At 33.6% G+C, this 24,349-nt stretch overlaps 1 protein-coding gene across 1 annotated transcript; it reads left to right on the top strand.

Moving 5' to 3' along the window:
• Positions 1-378: 378 nt before the first annotated feature.
• dos (daughter of sevenless) lies at positions 379-23,218 on the top strand. Its single transcript, XM_085944759.1, has 11 exons — positions 379-597; positions 1,497-1,625; positions 6,890-7,070; positions 12,212-12,330; positions 13,317-13,560; positions 13,831-13,891; positions 16,560-16,617; positions 17,036-17,155; positions 18,460-18,537; positions 18,843-18,914; positions 22,360-23,218. Exons 1-11 carry the CDS (start codon positions 517-519, stop codon positions 22,513-22,515), a joined length of 1,299 nt encoding a protein of 432 aa, XP_085800885.1. The 5' UTR covers positions 379-516; the 3' UTR covers positions 22,516-23,218.
• The last annotated feature ends 1,131 nt before the right edge of the window (positions 23,219-24,349 follow it).

Genomic DNA, 24,349 nt, shown 5'->3' with positions numbered 1-24,349 from the left:
ATTGAAATTTATATTTTACGTATACGTATAATTTTAAAATATTTACTGTTTATTCTAGGTACGTCAGTGTTAAAATAAAAAAATAAATGATGAACGTTCGCTAAAATAAAATACTGACTATTACTAGACTAAATTCCATTATGGCGTAATGGCTAACCTCTTTATAAGCAAAACTTAATTATTATGTTCCATTTTTTGGATACTTTGTTTTCATTTATGTTTTTTTAAATAATCTTATAATATTGTTTATTTTTATATTATTTTACTAAGTAATGCAGTTTTCTGTGATATTAAAAATAGTATTCTTCCGTAAAGTAGGGGAAATAATTTTTCCATCGGGAAAAAGTTTTACTGTGTATGAAACACTTTTTCAATCTCGACAACGACAAGCGACAATAGCAAATAAAATAACATTTTATATCTGTTCTTATCCATATGTGTTGGGATAAGTTGTTTTTGTGGAAGTGTTTCTTTCAAATTTGTAGCATAATTAATACGTTGCTGTAGTATCTTAATATGTCAAGAACAAACAATCAGGAAATAGTTCACCAAGGATGGTTAACAAAATCTCCTCCGTCAAAACGAGTGTGGAGAGCTGTGAGTTAAATGCTTTTACGATATTTTTCACATGTCCACTGCTAACAGATACTTTGTTAATGATATATATTATATAGCTTTCCACAATTACTATGATTTTAGAAATGAAAGTCCACCCCCTGCACTATTTATTCGAATCTGGTCTCTGCAAAAATGTATTATGTATAATGTTTATTTTTGACTGAAATTTTTGACGTTTCTATTTTAACACCGTTCACTAGTGTCATGAGTTTAGCGGTTTAATCCTTAATAATCGTAGCAATTGTATGTAGGTATACGTAGGGTTTATTCATATATTTCCATAGCATCCCGTTATACCCTACATCAGGGTTGGCGAACCTTTTTACATACGCGTGCCAAAATTTCCCAAATATTTTTCGACTGTCTGACGTGCCAAGCAGTTTTTAATGACGAAAAAAGTTTTCTAAAAAATATTTTTTAAGAATTCTATTACTTAGAAAAGTTTAAAAATTACAATCACCGTATTTCTAGCCAAAGACATATCATTTATTTTAATATTTTTTCCTTATTTTCAAAATTCTCAGAGAGATCGTGGAAGCATTTAAACCACTCTTCTTTCATATTATATTCTCCTTCACTGAATGGTTTTCCATTTTTAGAGATTATGTTTGAGGCAAAATAACAAATTTGAATGACTGCCGATAATTAATTTCATAAGGTTTATTGATTGAATATTTTTATTGTTGATTTCCCGATCCTGGGGACCAAACCTATCTACCTATATTCAAAAATGAAAGATCAATGCAGGAAAACTATTTATGCGAGAACGGTAGATCGGGGTTCCACTGTATATTAAATAGTAATTTCTTTTTTCTTTCCTGCCCTAGATCGCCAATCATTGTTAATTTCTATTGAATATACCTATTGGATTTTTTTAGAAATGGAGACGACGATTTTTTGCCTTGAGGCAGTCGGGAAATTTACCAGGACAATATTATTTGGATTATTATGCAGATGGTTATGGACACAAGCTAAAAGGCACTATCAATCTAAATTTATGTGAACAGGTATGTACCGTTTCAATATCATCAATTTGTTGTTTGATTAAATTACGTGTTGGAACACAAATACGCAATCATGCTCTTAATGTCATTAAATATTGTCTGTTTGTTTCAACATTCTAAATTGCTCTTTTTCTTGTTGTTTACGTAGATAGTGTTTATAGTGACATATAGTGGCCTACATGTCAGAGCGCTGTATGCAGTGTAAAAGGATGGAAATGGTGACATAGAGATGTATATGAAATGGAGGGAGAATTTTTAGTAAGCGGTGGTGTGAGGCATAGATATGAATGTGAAAGAGTTTGAAGGTGTTTGGTTTCCAAGAATCCAGGTCTAGGTAACAGTGATGACATGTCGACCACTATAATATAAAGGTCACACTATGCATGTGAAGCATCAATAATGGTTGGCCCACTCTTTACCTACGAGGGTGGGTCAATAAGTCCTTAGAAAAGCCGACAGGTGGCGTGACTAGTACTGCAAGCGGTTTGTTTTCATGCAGCGGCACTACCGATTCAGTATGCTGCGAAGTTTCAATCAGATTGGTCGGGTTGTTGTGTGTTTCTCGTACATTTAAAAAAAAAATTTGCTTGTGGAAAATGGAAAAATGGAAAATGGAGAAAATTGAGTTTAGAGTTGTTATTAAACATTTTAATATAAAAGGGTTAACAGCAAAGGAAATAAAAAATGAGTTGGATTTAGTTCACGGCATATCTGCTCCTTCACTTGCAACTATTTATAACTGGTTAAATGAATTTAAACGTGGTCGTACATCAACAAAGGATGAACCACGCTCAGGACGTCCTGTAGAGGTGACTACACCAGAAATGATCAATAAAATCCACGATATGGTGTTAAGTGACCGAAGATTAAAGTTGAGTGAGATAATTGAGGTTACAGGGATCTCAAAAGGTAGCGTCATTTCTATTTTACATGACAAATTGGGCATGAAAAATATTTCTGCAAGATGGGTGCCGCGTTTGCTCACAGTCAACAATAAACGCAGTAGGGTGGTGGCCTCTAAAGCCCTGTTGTCGCTCATGAAACGCAATCCGGATGAATTTTTTCGTCGCTTTGTGACTGTAGATGAAACATGGATACACCACTATACTCCCGAGACGAAAGAACAGTCAAAGCAGTGGATTGCGAAGGCAAACCATGTCCAAAGAAGGCGAAAACCGTAAAATCAGCTGGTAAGGTTATTGCTACTGTATTTTGGGATGCACGTGAAATTATTTTCGTTGACTATTTGGAAAAAGGAAAAACAATAACAGGGGATTATTATGCATCTTTATTGGACCAGCTAAACAACAAAATTGAAGAAAAACGGCCTCATTTAAACAGGAAAAAAATCCTCTTTCATCAGGACAATGCCCGTGTTCACACATGTTTACGATCAATGGCTAAAATTGAAGAATTGAAGTTCGAATTGGTCGACCACCCACCGTATTTGCCAGATTGAGTGACTTTTCCTTTTCCCAAACTTAAAAAAATGGCTAAGTGGACAACGTTTTTTTTCAAATGAAGAAGTCATCGATCGGACAAATGCTTATTTTGAGGACCTTCCGAAAACTTATTTTTCTGACGGTTTAAAAAAAATTGAGAAACGTCTAACCAAGTGTATTGAGCTCCAAGGAAATTATGTTGAGAAATAAAAAAAAAATACAAAAATAAAACCTGTTTTAATGCTTTTTTCTAAGGAATTATTGACCCACCCTCGTATTTCAGGAAATGCAATGTAATTCAAAGTTGATGATTCGTCGTTTCGTAACCGATATAAACAATATTCACTCTTTAGTAAGTACACACGCACGTTCTTGCTCAATGGCTTTTTGTTCGATATCGAGCAAACTGCTCGATCCGAAAAAGATTCAACGTTCGTAATTCTTGCTGGATGCTCGACAGCAATTCACTCGAGTATGTCGCAACGTGTAAACAATGCTTCGAACATGTTAGTCACCCTTCTACAGTCCGATGCGCATGTTGTCCTCTGTCCAAAGATACTTAGTGCATTTTTTTTTAGTTGAATGTTTGGCTTTCGTGAAAATCTATAAAATCATCTATTATTCAAAATTATGAATCTGTGTTTTTGTTACATAACATTCTTATTAACACATACTCTGCAGATTATTTCCATCATTTATCTTAGTAGAAAAAAATTAAAATAAAATACTAAAAAAACAGTCGCTAATATTATTTTAAAATTTAATAATTTTTAAACTAAAATTCTTAAATTTAAAAACCAAAAATACTTTACTTAATTATTTGTGTAATGGGATACCTAGAAAATTCAGACTGATCTTTATGACAAACACATGTTAAAATAATCCTTTTTATGACACTTCGAAATGGTGCCTTTTGTAAATAAAACTGATTGTGAGCCTAGGTACTTAAATAATCTTCTTCTAACAAAATATCATTAGAATGTATCTATTACATTATATATTATGTATTAAATAGATAGGCACCTACAATAAGATTTTGTTCACCAGTTAGAAGTTTACATTACTAATTGACTTTTATATTATTGTATTGTTTGATAGAATTTTCATTTATGTTCTCAGAATATTTTTTATGTAAACCAATTTACAATGCAATATTAAATTAAATAGAATTGTCCTCTGTTTTAACCATGGTTTCACCTAGATTCTTCGATGTTTTCGTTTTTTAAACTTTTTTATCTTCTTCATTATCATAAGTGGCCCAAAAATGTAGGGCGCGTCCTAGCCTCCTCCAAGAACTTCTTCTTCCTCCATCTTGCCCTATCCTGGGCCAGTATTCTCCATGTGTCTGCGCCAGTTGCTCTAGCATGCCAATCAACCTCAGACTGTCTGGTCTGGTATCCAGGATTCCCCTCGATGGTTGAGCACTCTCCATACTTCCTACATGGCCACTAAACTTGTCACTAAACTAATTAGTATTATTTTCATTAAGTCTACTATTATTAAAATTACAACCATCCTTATATTGATGGGTTTATGTAGATTTACTCTGAGGCAGGACTGTAATGTTTCATTTTTCTTGTCAGCTTTTCTAAATCTTCTGTGCAGTCAATCAAAACCTTTTCTTTCGGAACGGAACTGTGGTTGATTTTTTTATTATTATCATTATTTTGTATTACCTTTTCCATGGACCCTATTGATATTATTACTGTCAGAATCAGGTTAGCACACATTTTTTTTTAGTTTTTCTGAACCGAAAACTTTTTTTTAACCCGATCACTGACAGATATGAGATATTTCATCAAATAGTCCAAGTTCGCTACACTAGATATGAGATATCTCGGTTGTACTAATAATTCGGTCAAAATAAATAATTTCAAAATAGGACACATACTGATATCTATCGGAATGATCCTAAACATTTTACCATATTAGTTAGTTTTTTTTAGTCTTTTGATTTTTTTTTTCGCAAATTATATTTGGTCTGTTGAGTACTGCCAAGGCCTTTTTTACGGCAGCCAAAAGGTTAAAAAACCTGTGACTTGGCTTTTCCTTTTGTTAAGTTTTGTTGAGCTGCCTATTCTATTCTATTCAAGGGTATTTCTAAGAAAAATATTCGTCAAAAATGCAAAATTATAGTAGTTTTGGCTACTTATATTCTTTATATTGCAGTGGTACATGTATAATTATAGTACAGTTGGCAACAGTTGGTTCTGCTAACACATGCGTGTCCAGCTTTTTGACTTGCTGAGACATATTAAGTGATGAAGTTGGGTCGCATATAGAAAAAGTGAGTTGGCAACGCCTGTACTAATAGAAACCTGGAATATCAGAGCTAGCTAACCTGATAATAATAGCTATTGCCACAGTATTCACTTTTGAGTTCGAATTCGTTTACCATTTTTATTTGACATTTGATGAATGGAGACGAATAATATTAGTTTTGTTTATCTTGCTATACACATTTTGCTCTGTGGTTAATAAATCTAAACGTCAATATGCAACTTTTATCTTATTTCTGTAGAATATAAAATTGTATTCCCTTCAATAGTTAATCTTTGGATATATGGTAAATGTAAGGGCATACTTAAACTACACATTAATAATATTGTGGACCGACTCTGAAACAGTAAAAACTGCATGTAACTGTGACTTTTCTTGTAGGGATGCTGTTACAAAAATACATAATAATATTGTATACCCACTATTTATCGCATAGTTTCTACTAAATCCGTGAGATGTATAGCATGCTACTTAACATTGATTAGCTAATATTCGTGTAATTAGCTTCTAGTTCCCCAACCAGGTTTTGTGTAACCCTGGGTCTCCATGAGCTGTATCAGGGTTTCCGCGAACAGTTGGCAATACAAGTATAACCAAATAAAAAGGTTTTCAAGTTATACACATTTAATGAATATGAATATAATCATAATAATATATTGTGTTGCATCGGGACCCGCAACTTCGTCACGCGCCAAAAGAAGTATAACTTCAAAAAAAAATCTTTCTAATGTTTTCAGATACATATTTATTAATTAATACAGTTGAAATTATAAACTATCAAAAAAATGTCTCAAATTGCAAGCACGTATTTTTCCGCTAGCTACCTCTGCTGGTATAAGGATCCCCCTTAAGCAAACATGAAAGACATGTTATACAAATACATGTTATCATATTATCCACACTGTTGACATCTACTATGTAAATAGAATAGATAGGGATTGGATCCCCTAATTGCATGGTATGTGTATATACATCTGACTAGAAATGTGTAAGGGAGCTTCAAATATCCAGTAGAAAGATATTGATTAAATTTCACATCAGTTTGATATTCTGCCAAGATCTCCAGAACATCTTTAGTTATTTTTAGCACTCAACATTAACCAAAGTGTATCTTATTTTAGTACATATTATTTTCCTTAAACCATTCAAGAAGTAACTATGAGAATTAATTAGTAATATATTTTATTTTAATATATCGTCAACTATAATTAATAAATATAATTTATTTGACAACTTCAATATCCATTTGCATACTAAATTAAATTTTATATAATATATTTAGATAAATGGTTTTTTAATAATGTGGTATTTTAGAAACTGATTGATAACAAAATGGTAATATGGTATGTAGTGGAGTTAATGATTATTGTTAATAGGAATTCATTTGATTATTGAACAAGCCATCTGAAAAATAAAAGGTCCCACATTAACAAGTCTGCCCATAGAATTCCTACTTACCCAGGGTCCACTCATACAAATTTCATCCTTTCGTAAAATCCTGAATTGTTTGAAATACAGTATGTACTTTTATTATATGTTTTCAAGGTTGACTCTGGTTTGCGAATGCAGAATACTACCACGGAAGGATCTACAGTAAGGGGATCAGTATTTTCTATCCGAACAAATTCTCGGGTTTACCATTTGAAAGCTGAAAGTGTAACAGAAATGGAAAAATGGGTTGATGTGATATGCAAAGCATGCGGAATGCAACCAACAGACGATAACTGTAAGTCCCACATATAATATCAATTTATCAGCTTACTCATACATTTTAATTTCAATGCCAAACACAATATATTATTGAAAATATTCATTATCATAATAAACCGTTTCATTGAATTATTTTTTAATAAAAATAGATGAATCATAATCATAATCATTCATTCTTATTTTGTTTTGATAGTGAAATAACCATTTTGAGTATGAGACATCTGTTTACAAATAGTCCATAGTTCAATATCTGTAGTAAACAACATTTTTATGTTCCATGTGTAAATTGGTTGGTTTGAATTTTTGTTTGATTTTTTTTTTCATAATATTTTCTTAGAACAATATGCTCATTTTTATTAGGCAATCAACATTTTATTGCAATAAACATAAGCGCAATAAAATAATACATAATACCAGTGTTTATTTGTATATTTATCACATGTCGTCGTTAATTTTCTACAAACCCGTATCTTAATTTTTGTCAATTTTGAGTTGTTTGATGTAATGAATTCAGAATTTGTATACACATATTCACATAGATTTAAGCAATGAGAAAAAACTCGTATCACAATAAAAGACTTTTATAAATATTACAAACTCGTATCTTGAGTTACGTGTTTGTAAGTACACAGAATACTTAACTCCGACAGATGATTATACTGTTATTTCTAGTAAGTCAAGATATGTGTTTACTGCAGTAATATTGTGGAATGATTCACAGTAAAGTTGCAACGCATTCTCGTATCTCGGACAATATGGCTGATCGGTCGAAAGTATAGTGCGATAGTTTGATAAGCATAACATTTTTTTCATGAAAATATGTGTAACTATACTAAATGGATATTTCATAGAAGAAAGTTTATTTCTGAATTAAAAACTGAGACGATAAAATTGTTATTTGCCTCTCCTGAATAGTTGTGTTTTTTGAGATACGTGTTTGTAGAAAATTAAAGACGATGTATTATTATATGTAATTTATTGGTTTCGACCACCATGTCCGATCCTAATAAGAGTGGAGGTTTGTATTAACAGATTTTGTTTTTACGAGAAATGGATGTCAGCCACTTGCTCAACCAATTAAGTCCATACTCTGACTCATACACAAATTGAAAAACAATATGTGTACTAGCCAGACCCAGGATTCGAACCTGGGACCCACGATGCAATTTCATCGATCCAGCGGCCTCTAGTTCTACATTTTGTACCTCTTGGGTACCACTAGATTTGTCCAGCGATTGTACCCTTCTTCGAGCTATGTGTCCAGCCCATTTCCATTTGAGGTTTTTATCGAACTCTATTACATCGCAAACCCTTGTCTGTTTTCTTATCCAATCATTTTGCTTTTTGTTCTTTCCCAGCATGCACCTCTCCATACCACGCTGTGCTATTCTAAGTTCCTGGATCTCTCTTTTACTTAGGGTCCATGTTTCCCACGCATATGTGATTACGGGAAGCACATACTGGTTTCACACTGTGCTTTAGGCACTGTGGGAGGTGAATTTTAAAAAATTCAGGCGGCCAAAAGCACTTCAGCCCATCTTTACTCTGCGAACAATTTCATCAAATATACATCCATCTATGGACACTTGTTGTTCCAGATAGATGTGGTTTTTCACTTGTTCGAGATGAGTGCCATTGATGAGGATCTCTTTTTTCCCTCTCAAAGCAGTTGAACATGACTTTCGTCCTTGTTCATTTATTTTCAAGCCTACTTTGTTGCTTACTTCAGCGAGTTAATGACTCAGGTATTCTCCATTTATGGGGATCCCTTTGGCATTCCAGTCAAATTGCCTGAGTAAGTGTTCAAGGGTAGCTGTAAATAGTTTAGGTGAGATTGTATCACCTTGTCATACTCATTTGCTGGTAGGAAATCTGTGCGATGGTTTATGGAGGTTGACAGATGCTGTTGCACTACTGTATATTTTATTGAAAATATCTATTTAGCGCCCGGGGATTCCTTGATTTCTCAGTGCATCAAGTATTGAAAATTTCTCAAACGCCTTCTCATAGTCTCATAAAACCCATGCATAATGGCAGTTTGTATTCCTGGCACCGCTCTATGATTTCTCAGACGACTTGGATATGGTCCATAGTGCTGTGTCCTCCTCTAAATCCGGCTTGTTCTCTCGGTTGGTTCTCATCTAGTATATTTTGCAAATGGGAGTAGACTTATTGGACGATAATTTTCTAGGTCTTCTCTGTCACCTTTTTTGTGAAGAATGACAATGCTGGCATTTTTCCATGCCGGCATTTTTCCATGCCTCTGAGACATCCTCTTTGTGTATGCTGTGAACAATTGTGCAAGCAGATTGTATCCTTTCCCGCTTTTTTGGGGATATCTATTGTTAGACCATCTTCCTCCGGGGCTTTCCCACTTTTCATGTAATTTAAAGCATGGTTTACTTCCCAGGATGTAATTTTGGGAGCATGGTCTTCAACATTTTCATTTCTCTAAAGATCGTGAGTCTATAATTGTGTTGTCAGTGTCATCGCTGTAGAACTCTTCACTCGGACTTAACAAGTGTTCCCAATTTCTGATGATAGAACCGTCTTTTGCTTTTAGTGCTGTGATTTCCCGTTTTCCTATCGACAAGCATTGCTTGTTAACATGTATATGTTTTACCGCTCGACGTGATATTAAAATTGTGTTTTGTATAATATACCGTAGTGATATTTTACTTAAAGTTTAATTTGTATTAATATTACGACTAACCCTGGCACAATATGCAAACTGCAGTGCACACTGTCGGTATGCATACGACTGTGTCGGATTATGAAGCAATCTGATTAGGCTATTTGTTTGCATGGCCACCACGAAACCGGTGGCTAGGAGATCGCCCAACTACATGGACACAGACAGCTCTACTGGGATCAATTGACAGGCTCGTGATATACGTGAAAACATCTTTAATGAACGAGTATCGTATTTAGTGTAGATGGTTTTTGTTTATTATCATAAGCTTGATCGATTCACTGATAGAAGGGGACCACCCCCAGCTTCTATGTACTTCCGGATCGCTATCATCAGTTATCACACCGCCTACGTCTACCCCTTATTATTTTGTTTCTTCTACACAACATATACCTTGTCATGCCTCATTGCATAAGTCTTTTTTAAATATCCCTTATATTACGGGCATGTGTTTAACGTTTAACCTTATTTTGTCATATATGAAAAGTTTTTGTCTATAATTATGTATAATGTCTTTATATTATGCAAATATGTTATATTGTCATTAATTAATAATTAATTAATTAACTTAATTAATTAATTAATAAACACTAATAATTAATAAATACAACTTTTCAGTAGAGGCAAAAACTTTATTCTCTCAGTTTTTAATTCAGAAATAAATTTTTCTTCTATGATTGATTTATTTATTTTTGTTCAAACTTCACAATTACTTGTATGAGGTTCATCATCGTCTTAAGTCTATCGCTCGTGGTTTGTCTTCTTTACTCCATAAGATTCAGTACTGCCTTCGGAAGCTTGGTGGGAGGTGTGACTTCTGAGCTTTTTACATCTGTTTTTTTCTACACATTGAAGAATGATATTCGTTATATCATCTGCGTTGGATAGGAAAACAGTTTCATTCTCATCTGAGCCGATAGTGCATTTTTGAGATCATCTTGGAATTTGGTATTGTTCTTCAAGTATATACGAGCATTTGACCTCTTCTGTAGCTTGGATCTTTCTGATTTGACTTTCAATCTTATCTTACATCTCACCATGTGGTGAATGCTGCCGGTGTTAAACCTGTTAGTCCCTTGCAGTTTAACAAAATATATATTTTCTAGTCAATTTCACTGGTCCTTCCTGTCAGGCTTCTCCACGTCCATTTACGTGTAGATTTCTGTTTGAAAAAGGAATTCATGATGTGAAGATTGCTGGTTTCAGCAAACTCCACGAGCGTGTCCCCTCTACCATCCCTTGAGCAATGTCCGACCGTTACGTCATCTCTTTGGTATGTTCCGATGCGTGCACTGAAAACGTGCATTGAAATAGCCCATTATGATGTTGAAGTGGCATTTACTTTTATTTTTCAAGGTGTTATTTCCTCGTAAAACTCATTCACTTCTTCATCAGGATAGCTCTGTGTCGGGGCATATACTTGCAAAATCTGAATTCGGTATCTGGCATTGATTTTGATTATCATGCTTGCGACTATCAGAGATAATTGAATTCGGCTATGTGGTCTTTCCAGGTTTTGTGAATAAATTCAACACCACTCGTGCCTCCTTCAGCGGTTCCTTTGTAATACAGCACATGCCTGCACTGTAAAGTGATAATACCCTCCCTCACCTTTACGTCTAATTTCGCTGAGGTTCGATAACGTCCCAGTAGATATTCGTGAGCTCTTCTTATAACTACAAGTTTGGCATCGCTAGACAATGTTCTCGCATTTATTTCAAGATTTTCGACATAACACACCACAGTGTCCAGACGGCTTGTTGTGTGATTTTTCTGTCTGGGTGTTACTTCCCGTAGCCAAAAGGTCTCTCGTTTTAAGGCGCCAGAGTTTTGCCATGCACCCTTCTCTATTAGCTACAGATATGCTGCGTTGTACTGCACATTGGATCTATTGTAACCAATAACAAACATAACCTCCAATGTTATCAAAATTTGTTGGCTAACTGACATTGATATTTAATGTAATTTCAATATGCTGGTCACCTGAAAACATTAAGATTTCATCAAAACGAAATGCTGAAGTACTTTGCCGTGACTAAGCCAACGAATGTTGTTATACATTGTATGCCGAATTGACATGCTATTTTTTTATAGAATGTGATCTGTGAACTTATCGGATCATGGAAATAGATACCTCATATATTATTTTTTAATCTGTTAATTTATAACTACCCGGAGAGGATAATTGACTTTTTTAAGAAATAGATAAGTTGATCAGTATGGTTGTAATAATTAATGTTTAAATTTTTTCTTGTATTTCATCGGAACATAAATTCATTCATAGAGAATGTTACAAATATTACAGACACCTGTTCCCATTGCTCTCCTCTTCATAGTGTCGTGTCTGATTCTATCCACTCCTGGATGATGGCCTCATAGAGCTGATTCCATTCCAATCGATCCTGTGCGTTGTGTCGCGTTAAATTATTATGTGCCAATAAATTATATCTTCTATTCCATTTCAGTTTACAAAAGAAATACCGATCTGTCTGTACTCACTCCACCGCCTTCTATAGAAAGAAATGCCGGGCCTTACATTGCCATTTCTGAATGCATTACTGGTCGTCCGGACACCTATAATCAGGTTAGTATTATTATACTGAGTGTGGTACCATTGTCGTAATAATACTTCAAGTGTTATAGTGTTTTATACAATAATATGCCATTATCTACAAAACAGAAGTTAATGGGGATATATTATTATGTAATAACAATAATAGTAACTCCCAATGGTGATGGTAATTATTTGTCAGTTTTTTCTGTCAGATTGATTCATATGTAAAGCCTGAAGATTTCATTAGAAAATTTACATTATTTGCTGCTATTTTGCACAGGCTTTTGCCAGGTAGATTCTGATACAATAATTTTCAATGTAATGTAAAAAAATAAAATGACATTGATCGCCTTTTCGACTTTTGTATAGCTCAAATTACATTGGCAGATTCTCAGGTCAACCGTCTGACCCAACCAACTGCCATGTTCGTCCGTGATCGTGAAAAGTCACTTTTGTGTCGTTACATGGAGTCATGACCGAATTGGAACAATTCCTATTTTTTGGGCACTATTGTGTCATAGAGAACCCATGAAAATACCCAAATTAACCTTGAGCTTCCAGTTGTGGCCCCATGGCTGTCTGATTGTATTCATTATTTTAACAAATAGTAATAATTACGATCAGGAACTTGTTCTTTGTCTAATTTTAATTTGTTGAATGAATGAATCAAATCACGCGTTAACAGAACTGAATTGTTCTGTGTATTTGCTATTTAAAGTCGACTATTACTCATGAGGATCATTGTATCTAGTTGGGTCTGCGAGCCTGCTGCTGTAATTAATGAATGCGCAAATATAATATAGACATTTTATATTGGTACGTAATAAAAAAGTTATGGTATTCTTAACATACGAACTCCTATGTATGTTGAAAACAGTTATGTAGAATTTATAATTGCATATTTTACATTGAAATTGATTTATTTAAATTTGATGCCTACAAACAGGGATGAATTGATACATATATGCATTGTTTGGCTACATCGTTATATTGATAGTGATTTCTTTCATTTACAGGGTGGCGATCGCATATTTTCATTTGATAAAAAAAATGAACCCGTAGATTATTCTACCAGAAAATATCGCTTCGATAGATTTTTATCTACTACCCGCACAGGCGTTGATGGTTCACCACGCTTGCACAGCCCTCATGATGATATGGCAAAATCGAGTTGCGAGAGTCCCGGTCATCTCACTGATAACGAGGCGTCAATCACTGAAGAAGAATTTAACCTTGTGTCTACTCCGAAACAATTGATTGGTAATAATTACTTTATGCTCACATTGACTTGATCAGAACCCAATCTCTTTTGATTACTTGAAATTTCTTCAAAATGCCAAAATTTTATTTTTCTGTTGTCACTAAGAAAGAGTGTAATTTTTTCCACATGAAAGTTATCAAATTAAATTTACTAGACGATGCTTGTTCCGGGGCTATACACTTAGACTAAGTTCAATAACTACACTGTCCAGTGCAAATTCTTATACCATATTTTATATTGCCATTATAAACAGAATTCATTTTTTGCAGGTACTCCAGTTCCACCCAGACCTCCGAAGCCTACACACCTATCTCAAGAGAGTTTTCACAAGTAACTATGCATTTTTGTTTTTTACGTTTATCAACATTGTGAGAATGAATCATATGTTTAATCCTATGCACCATCTCGCACATTAATGTAATTTTATTGCCGTTCACAATGCACATGTTAGCCAACACAATATTGGCTACAACAAAAGAAGTCGTTAGTTAATTGAATGTATTGTAAAGTTCATGTCGCTCTTCATTAAATTGTCAGCATCAACGCAATCAGTCGAAACTGTGTCAACTGTCATCAAACTTAGTTTGGATGTGAATTGACTAATTACATTTATAAATTTCACAGATATTAATGGGCAATTGAAAGTCTTGTGGTTGTACGAAATGATTTCCATAAATAATATTTTTCAACGCAAATAATATGTAAACATCTCTTATCACTTTGTTACCATATTATATACGTACTCGAATACTTTCTCTTTTACTCATCGGACATCGTATACCACACTGTCTGGGCACTATCCCACTATCGCGCGCTCTCACTATCAGGCGCTCCCACCACAGCGTGCAAACGTTACCACATAGACGCCAGAGATGGGGTCGCCTGTTTGACTATATAAGACGACGCTTGGCCTTCAGTTATCAATTAGAATTGGAGTTGAGCTTGCCTTCGTCAAGAGACCTAGTTCACTAGAGTAGTCTTGTTTGCTATCTGAAAACGGATAAACGGTTAGCTGTAAGCCCTATCAGAGTCAAGTGAACTATTCAATTGAGCCAGGTACATGTTCTGACTACACCGTAGTTCCAGTATAAATTACCTCGAACTTATTATACTCGCGCATATCAAATTATTGTATTGTTACCCCCTTAGACTATAGATACATCTAGACGCCACCCGTTGCATTGCTAAATGAAGCCGCGTGCCTTGCGTTTGGTTTGTGAGCAAGCGAACGCATTCATCTACAAATGTTCGAGACCATAGACCATTTCGCTAGTGCTCGCCCAAAGTGCTCACACTAGACGCTCAGAATTAAAATATAATTTTCTATTTTTTTACGTTGTATAGTATTTTTAAGCGGTCAAAATGCAACCATTAGATAAAGATATCCATAATTTAAGCTATTTTAAAGAAACACTAGGTCACTGATATTAAAATATATAATAAAATACAAATAAATTATCACGAACATGTATCAACTTACTTATGAAACGTAATACCATCTTCTTGCTTATCAGTACGGCTACCACATTTTAAGACAACACACAGAACCATCTTTTCTACTTAATTAACCAAAAATATTTACCACTGACTTTATGTTTAACACAAAAAATATCAATTTTAGCAACACGAGCTCGCAAGTTATCGACGCTATGTGAAGCGTTTCGCCCCGATTTGATGGCTATACTTTTGGAAACTGGCTTGTAGCTAGTAGACCTTTTATCTTACTCTAGCGCGTGTCGGAGAGATTGTAAGGGTGCCGAATACTTTCTCACTCGCACTCATGCATCGTTTTTGTTCAGGCCTTGGTTACCCCTATAAAATCAAATATACCGTATGGCGTATACTCTTCGAGACACCCACGACTTGTCATTTATAAATGGAGGAAGGAAGAGGACTCCATCTCTTATAATGTTTGGTAAAATAATGTGCCATGAATCTTTCTTGCTACAATTTATATAATTTTACAATATTGTGGAGTGAACTGATCCTGTATGATACACAACGCCAAATTTGAATGACATTTGTCCTGCCAATGTATTTGTGGCAGTACATACTGATGTAATGGTGCACATCATCCGTTATCAACATGGCTGTCGGTGCATAATTAAATTAGATGGTGATGGTTTTTTATGTAAACAATTAAACGATATCCGGTAAATTTGTGATGTTATTAATCGCAATGATGTTGTGTTCATTGTCAAAGTTTTCATGACGTTTTTATCAATATAAATAATTTGTGCTATTTATTGGATTGGATATAGTATATTGATTGTGTGAGAAACACGTATAATGAATTTAAATTACCAGAAACCATCAATAACCATATAAAATATCATAGATAAAATATTTCTCTTTTGTCCTCTAAATCAGGATACAACGCCGTAAAGTCACACGAGAAAATGGCGTCTCACAATATTAAACATTGCAAACTTTGATCGATAATATTACAAAAGGTAAAACAGCTATCGATGTTTTATCTGTACCAGTCGGTACTGCATTTTTATATCTACCACGACTTGTCAAATGTTTTCGTTAAAAATACATTGATATCACTGTAAAAATATTTATTTAAAAACGCGCGCCAAAACGAGAATCTTCGTGTGCGGTGCTCAACGTAATTATTATAATTATTATTATCGTTATCACGAGTATTCTCGTTTGCGGTACCGAGCGTGTTAATAGAGACTTGTGATTAATAATTTTCAACTATGGTTGCGACCCTGCGATATCCAAAAATATAACATAGTCATCATCTTGTTTCTATTTTGTACAAGGCAATTATCGGTCCAAACTGTTAAGATTCTTAGACAAATTTTATAAGTATATTGCTTGTCTAATTCAATCACAAACGTTTATTCTTAAAAACTATGAATTAAATAAGGAGTTAATAGAAAAACAAGATATACGAAGGAGTGCAAAGGGTTAAGAATTAAAAGTGCAAATAATTAATAATATACATGTACATAGTCTTATAATTTTTTTTCTTTTTTTTTTATAGGGACTCATTTGCTGGTCCAAGAATACATGAACCTTGTGAATCTGCGCCGAATAATGCCGTAAGTTTAATAATCAATGGAAATGTAGAAAAGCAGATTTTGGTTGATTGCTGTTTTAGAGACAAATGAAAAAGAATTCATTTTAGGTATTGCAACACTAATTAGTTATCGAAATTCACATTCCCGCAAGATTTTACCGAGCAGTTTGACATTTGACTCACTGGTTTGGTCCAGTTTGATCTGAGTTACTGGAACTATGTTTACGAAATAATGAAATTTTGTGTGAAAAGATCCAGATATCTATCAGAAGCAAAATTGTTTACGGGGACTCTTCAGATGTTTCGTCGAATAGTAGGTCAATGGTTGGAAATAAAATAGTATAGCCTATTCTATTACATTATTTAGTGACATGCTGTAAACATAACTTATGACATCTAACTAACACTTTTATTCATTGTATTTACTTTTTTTCTTTCAGACTGTCACACAAAACAGTTCAAATCAGTTTGGTGAGAACTGCATTTACAGCAATGCCGCATCTTCACATATAGACAGAAATAAACAATTTTCATTCATTCAAAACTTGAAATATGAAAAGGTAAATTTATTTTGATTATGATTTTTATAATTACCATTTTATTTAATACAGTTATTTCAATGGCAATGGCTGCATGTTGGACAAAGGTTAACGATTATTTCTTGCATCCTTCGCAAATGTCTTCAATGCCTACAATGCCTTGTCCTCAATGAGTTATGATATAACTGTGGTAAATAGTAACGCCCACGATGGACATCTTCTGAAGCCATGTGTCGCAAGCCCGAGTTCCGAGCCTCACAAATACATAATATTTTGATTTTCAATGTGTGTTTGGATCTATGGCATAAACAAGTGGCTAACATCCAGTTTGTTAAAAAAATCTTTTACGATACCTCTTTAAACGCTAAATACTGTGCAGCAATTTGTACTACAATATTCGGTGTAACTTGGAAATTTCAGAACATATAGCTAGCGCTAATTACTTATGTTCATGCAAATATTAGTTACTATTACAGTCCCGATAATTTCATAGTATTTAAAGGCATCAAAGTAATATATAGTAATACTACCTACACATTCTTATTTACAGTATTATCAATTTAAAATTCGTTATTTTGAAATTCAGTTTGATTCAAGGTTTTTTTTTTAATCTAATCCTTGGAATGGTTTTTAGCATAAAGGTATTAAATAAAAAGAGGGGCATGGAATTGGCTTTATTATACAACTGAATGAAGCAGGGCATCACGGAGGATTTACTTTGTTCATTATAACGTACCCATATAATATAATGTTAATGTGGAAATTTTGCCGCAAATTGATTACCAACCTGCCTCACTATACTTTTTCACCATACTTCCCTGCTTCACCATACTTTCATATAACCTGCCGCCCCTAGGTTTTTAGCTTAAAAAGTTTGGTTATTTCCAGGGTTTTCCATTTTTGGGTTCATATAAACTTTATATGTTGTCACACTTGATGGCAATTCCAAAATATGTTCTTTTCTTTACCATGTTTGATCCCAGTAAGATCATAAGGGCCTCGACGGAGTGGAGGTCGTATTAACAGTTTTTTGTTTTTACAAGAAATGGATGTTTACCACTTGCTCAACCTACTAGGTCTATACTCTGGGTCCAAACACACATTGAAAAAAAAACAGTTTGCCAGACCTGGGATTCGAACCCGGTACCCACGACATTATAGACCAATGTGTTACCGCTCGGTTATCATTGCTGTTATAATATGTTTTGTGTGGTGAAATTCATAACCATTGAAAAAATACTTAACTCATTGAGAGGGAACATAAGTAAGATTGTGGTCTGTTTTTGTATTTTATTATACCGTATGTCTTGTTTTATATATTTCAGTCAATTCCGCCTGCAATAAATCGTGGGCTGAAACCGGGTAGAAGTCAAATTTCTTCGAGCATGTCATTAGATTATCAGGTATACTTTTTAAATATTAATTTGAATATTTTCTGTTATGTCCATCATTAATATCATGTGCCGCAATTGACTGGCAGAATGTCTGCTTCTGACGTGTGGGTTGCGGGTTCGAAATCCCGCATCGGGAAAATCCAGATGTTATTTTTAAATCCAGCTCATAAGTCCAATAATATATTAAACAAATAACCAACAGCTCTCTGTCACACTCAGCAGTGAAAATCCACACCGAATGTAGAGCTCATTAATAAAGAAATGGTATGTCATTAAGATTCGTGTATTAAATATGATGTCTATTCCTTTTCCAGACTTCAGCGTCATTGAAGATGAATGTGAAAACCCTACAGTACCTTGATCTAGATTTGGACGAACCGATCCGGGTGAGATATTTAGTTTAATGTCAAATACTTCTATTATCTGAAATGTAATATTCCTCTTTCTATAAGCCAACAAACACTTCCTTTTTTATTACAGTCCGTTTACTATTTACTACGTATGAAAAGCCCAATAGTCCACGAAGACAGATCGTCAACATTACGATTTACATTTGAATTAGAGGCCGCGGCAGTAGCACTTTCTGATAGGGCACTGGAAGTATCTGAATCATCGTAGTACTCATTTTCACTCAACTCATAATCTGAATCAGGATCATGAATTGCTTCTCCCATTTCATCGCACAAATTAGCAGGGATATCCATTTTAAAATAATCACAAAAAATCGAACACACAAAATGTTTTTAATTTTTCCGATGCAGAAATTATCGATTGTGTGAAAATGTTTATTCACTTAATTCAATTCACTTAACGTATCTTTTCTTTATAAATGATTGATGGATAACTAGGTTAAATAAACAATTTTTGTCCGTTTTATCATTTTTACCAGAAAATAGTATTTAAAATGTTAATCAACGATAAACAAAAAGAAATATTAAATCGCAGACTCGTATATTTAAATTACACCTTGTTGAAATTATTTTTCAAAACTATTAACTCACGGATAATATACTAGCAGCTAGACGAATGACTGCACACTCCAAAAGCATTCCTTTTGTAAAAATGTTTTGTAAATTTACTTTGATCAATGTAACTTTCGAATAGTCTATTTAACTGTTTATGCACCAAATAGTTTTTCAATCACTAAAAAACAATATAACATATTATATCGCGAACTCGTATGGTTACAAACGCATCTGTAAAATGTCTTTGGCGCACATACACTGAGTAGAGATCCGACCAATATACGCAGCAAATTTGAAATGACCCGATGAGTGATATTTTTTTAATCTGAGACTTGCTCCCGAAAAATATTTATTTAAATTAGATAGAACAAAAGTTTAGGCTATACATCGACAGATGTCAGGAGAAGGATGATTTTTGAATAAATTAAATGAATATTCGAATTTTTCGCGCCTGGGCGAAAGCAGTACTAGGCAAACGAAAATCGAAATATCTTTAGTCATCCGCGTGGATGACCCGCTCGTATAGACTGACTAAAGTCAGTTGCCGCGTAAGAAGGGGGTAAAAATAAATTAAATTGTCATAATCTGTAAATGGCTGCTCAGGATAAAACGGCATTATATTATAGCCCAATTGTTGTGTGTCGATAATGGGTTTAACTATAAAGTTTTGCGGAGGTTTTTATACTCTTGCTCATGCTCTTTTTGAATTTTCGATTTTGCCACCTTGAATTTTGCGTTAAAAGTCAGAAAATCAATACTTTTAAACATTTTTCTGATATAACTCTTTTCTGGTGTACTTTATGATATGAAAATTAGTTATGTAATAAAATAAACTCCCCATTATATAAAAATTCCCATTATTTATATTATAATATATTTTTACGTTGGGTCAGTAGTTCAGGCACAGGAACACAACAAATATTCAACACTATTGTGGCTAGTGACGAAGATGGTATTATTAAAAATGTATAAATACATGCAAGTACGCATATTGTTTTTCAATTTGTGTGTGAGTCCAGGGTATGGACCTAATAGGTTGAGCAAGTGGCTGACATCCATTTCTCGTAAAATACAAAATCTGTTAATACAAACCTCTACTCTGTAGAGGCCCATATGATCCTATTAGGATCGGACATGGTCGAAAAAAAAAATCAGTAATACTTTAGAAGAAGCAAATACTTGAATACTTCCTAATTGACAATGTCTGTCAGGATCTGTCACGTTAAATGTCATGTTAAAGTGACAGCGAGTGAAATTGGTCTTCTTCTTATTATCATGCCATCCCCTAACGGAGGTTGGCCACTATCAGGGCAATTTTTGCTTTATTATCAAATAGGTCTTACATCGTTCATTCCTAACGTGACCATTTATTTTTTTACCCAAACCGGGACACTTAAAAAAATTGGTGTGTGTACTTATGTACGTGTGTTAGAAGTTATACTTTGGTGTAACAAAACAAAATAAGCCGTTACCTGAGTCTATTAAAATTACAGTGGATTAGGTTGATAAAAACGTATGCATTTCATCTGTGTCTCATATAGCATATGACAATTGTAATTTAATTATTGTATTGGACCAAAACTCATCCAGCGGTTATAATCGATTCAGAAGTGCCCATGATGAATTAATAAAAAATCAAATTTTAATATATTTTTTGAATTATTTACCAACTCAGCATTCACAAAATTTATTTATTTATTGATATATAATTTTACTCATAAATAATACTTACATAAATGTAACCTCAAATCTTGATACAAAATCTTTACAATGAAAAATAAATATATCCAATATAAATAAAGTTATATGAATATAAATTAACAGTGTAGAAATATTGCTTATGTTTACAACACGTGCTGTCTACTTGGTTGTATTGAACGACTAACTAAATGACACTATGCGCATGCGCATGTACCCTCGAGACCGAAATGAATATAATCATGATAATAAATTGTGTTGCATCGGCGCGCGCAACTTCGTCACACGTCAAAAATACACTCTGATCTGTTTTCCCAAACGCAACCAAAAGAAGTATAGCTTTAAAAAGGTAGGTAGGTACCTACTTATCCGTTTTAGACGCCTCACACTTCCATACAATACAATTGACAAGATAGTAATGTTCTCATTTCCCCCATATTTTTCCCACATATTTTTTCATTGTCCATATTATTTTATTTATTAATGAAACCTACATACAGGAATGAATACATGAAAATTTATCAGGTTTTATATTTTTCCAAAGAACAAATTTTCTTAAGTACCTATGTCTGTTGTTGAGTACTAGATTCTACTGCCGGGATTTTGATGTTGCGCGTTTTGTTTTTAAATATTTATTGCGAGATTCTCTCTTTTCGAAAACGGGACATTTTGGCGTCCCGAAGCTATGTTCGGGGACACCAGGACAAACCGCCTGAAAACGGACGTCTGGTCACATTATTCATTCCATTCATGAATAGGCTTGTGTTTTGAAATCTTCAATTTTTGTTTTAATTTATTATGTAGTAATAACTAACTGTATCTCGCAGATTAGTGACGATAGACATTTAAAATTCGGTTGAAATATATCAGGTGGTTGAAAAGTTATATAATTTTTAATTTTCTGATGAAAAATTTAGAAATACTTATATTTATAATTATTAATAAATTATTGAAATATGTATGGCGCACACAAAAGGCATTTTTTTTATATCTGGCAATTTGAAATTTGTCAATCTTTTGACAAAAAAATTTAGTTTTCTCATTTCCCCCATATTTTACCCGTTATTATACCCCGCTTTTTGGCGCTGTTTACGTTAACTTAACCTGTCAGTTTTGTGTCATATTTCCCTTCACTATTGTGGAGTAACAATAATTTACTGTTTTACAGAATGCTTCATCTTCCCATTTGAAAAATCGACCCGTGGTTGAATCACCGACTGTCTACAAAACAGTAGACTTCCTCAAGACGCAGGCATTAAATATGACGAGGATAGATACTGAAGCTTATCGCCGAGGAAACTTCCAAGTTCACGTCTATAAATGATTGATTTAACAACGCAAACAACGTAATATTATACATATTTTATTTGACTGAATCCAAATTTGATACAACGCCAAGTGTTACATTTACAATATAAATTATCAGTACAAATGAGGTGTTTATTTTCAAAAACCATATTGTCGAAATCTATCAAATGTATGCACATATTCTACATGTAATTTCATACAATTCGTAAAGATCTATAACTTCCAAAACCTGACAAAAATTTATTGACAGAGAAACTGATTAATTTATAACGATACAAATAAATGTTGATGTGTCTAATTTTATTTTTACTGTTTTTATTATAATATAAACAGTATATTGGCTAATAAAAATGAGCGTAAAGTGGGTACCTGCAACTATGGTGCCTCCGATGAATAATTCCAAATCTGTTTCAACACATTCCACTTTTTTATGAATTGAAAGTCAAGCTGAAAAGAGGCTTACTATAACTATGACGTTTGTATATTATTGTTTGAGAATCACTGAATATTCCATTGCATAATAATTATTACTACTAGTAACAAGCATTTAGTTCAATCATGCGGCCCCAACATAAGATGTGTACCTTAAAAGTTTACTAATAATTGATGCATTTCCCGGCCAGCATGTTGTTTACTTTATTTATATTGTTTATTATTTTCAAGTAGTTATATTCAGTGGCGGCTCGTGGATATTATATCTGGGGGTGCTGCGGTTGATTAAAAATAAAAATAAATGATTATTTGGATTATATTTTACTATTAACATCAAAATTATTAAAATTAAATTTTATCAAGTGTTTTTATTTCATTATAAAATTGATTCTTCTGTCTTTTTTCCTTGAAAGAAGGTGTATCACCTTTTAGTTGCTCTTAACATCTATCGTGACCCGCACCGCGTGTCGCTGTCTTGACAACGTTCTCAACACGAAAATAGTATTTTCGTATTAGTATTACTGTCTAAGCGGCAGTACCATACTAAGCTCTGATCGGCTAGCCCCGCTTCCCGTGCCCCCCTTAGCTAATTCGAGCATTAATCTATCGAAAATGGTACTGCATGAAATCACTTTCATCGCGGTTATGATAATTATTATTGGATGTATCGGTGTGTAGGCAAGCTTAACACCCTTAAATAATATTGATATTTTCATATAACATTACATTTTTCTCAATTTGCTTGGGGGTGCTGTAGTTCCACAGTGCATATGGACGAGCCGCCACTGGTGATATTACACATCTTATAACTTTTCTTTATTATATCGAACATCTTGGATAATGATTCTCAAACTCAATATAATTCTAACTGTAATTAATCAAAATAATGACATCAAGAAACGTGTTAGATATTATTTCTGTGTGCAAAGTAAAGTCATAAATCACCACTTTTCAGGAGAGCCAAAAGAAGATTGAGTGTCGACAACTATGTATGGGACTATGTTTTTGTGTGAAATTTATTAATTTTGTGGCGTCGATCGACTCATTTTTTTGTTGTTTTATGCATAATGATTGATTTAGTAGACTTGTACGCATTTTTCAATCTATCCTTTACTTTCAAACATAGATTTTATTCTTTGAAAATAATCTATTGCAATTAAATATTTTTTATACTTTAGGTTATGGATTGCTGTAATAAGTGGAAATAATAATCCATCAGCTCAGGCACCTAATGCAATACAATGCACCTAACGTCATAGAATTTTGTAGAATCAAAATTACACTAATTTGTTCATGGTTACATATTTTTACCTCTATTGTACTGCTGTATTGTATTGTACTGTATTTTTCTACTTAAAATAATAGACTAGTTACAAATTATTTTTAAATATACGTTACATCGATAATAAAAAAATAAA

The sequence above is a fragment of the Rhyacophila brunnea genome, unplaced genomic scaffold, assembly GCF_057557595.1.
Source record: "Rhyacophila brunnea isolate RB1 unplaced genomic scaffold, BYU_Rbru_1.0 scaffold_1, whole genome shotgun sequence".
Classification (NCBI taxonomy): domain Eukaryota; kingdom Metazoa; phylum Arthropoda; class Insecta; order Trichoptera; family Rhyacophilidae; genus Rhyacophila; species Rhyacophila brunnea.
The sequence above is the reverse complement of the archived record's forward strand: the minus strand, read 5'-3'. Positions and strand labels throughout refer to the sequence as shown.

Coding starts and splice junctions, on each gene's coding strand:
- dos (XM_085944759.1), top strand. CDS start 517: ATGTCAAGAACAAACAATCAGGAAATAGTTCACCAAGGATGGTTAACA. Junction 598..1,496: donor CAAAACGAGTGTGGAGAGCT/GTGAGTTAAATG, acceptor GGATTTTTTTAG/AAATGGAGACGACGATTTTT. Junction 13,561..13,830: donor TACTCCGAAACAATTGATTG/GTAATAATTACT, acceptor CATTTTTTGCAG/GTACTCCAGTTCCACCCAGA.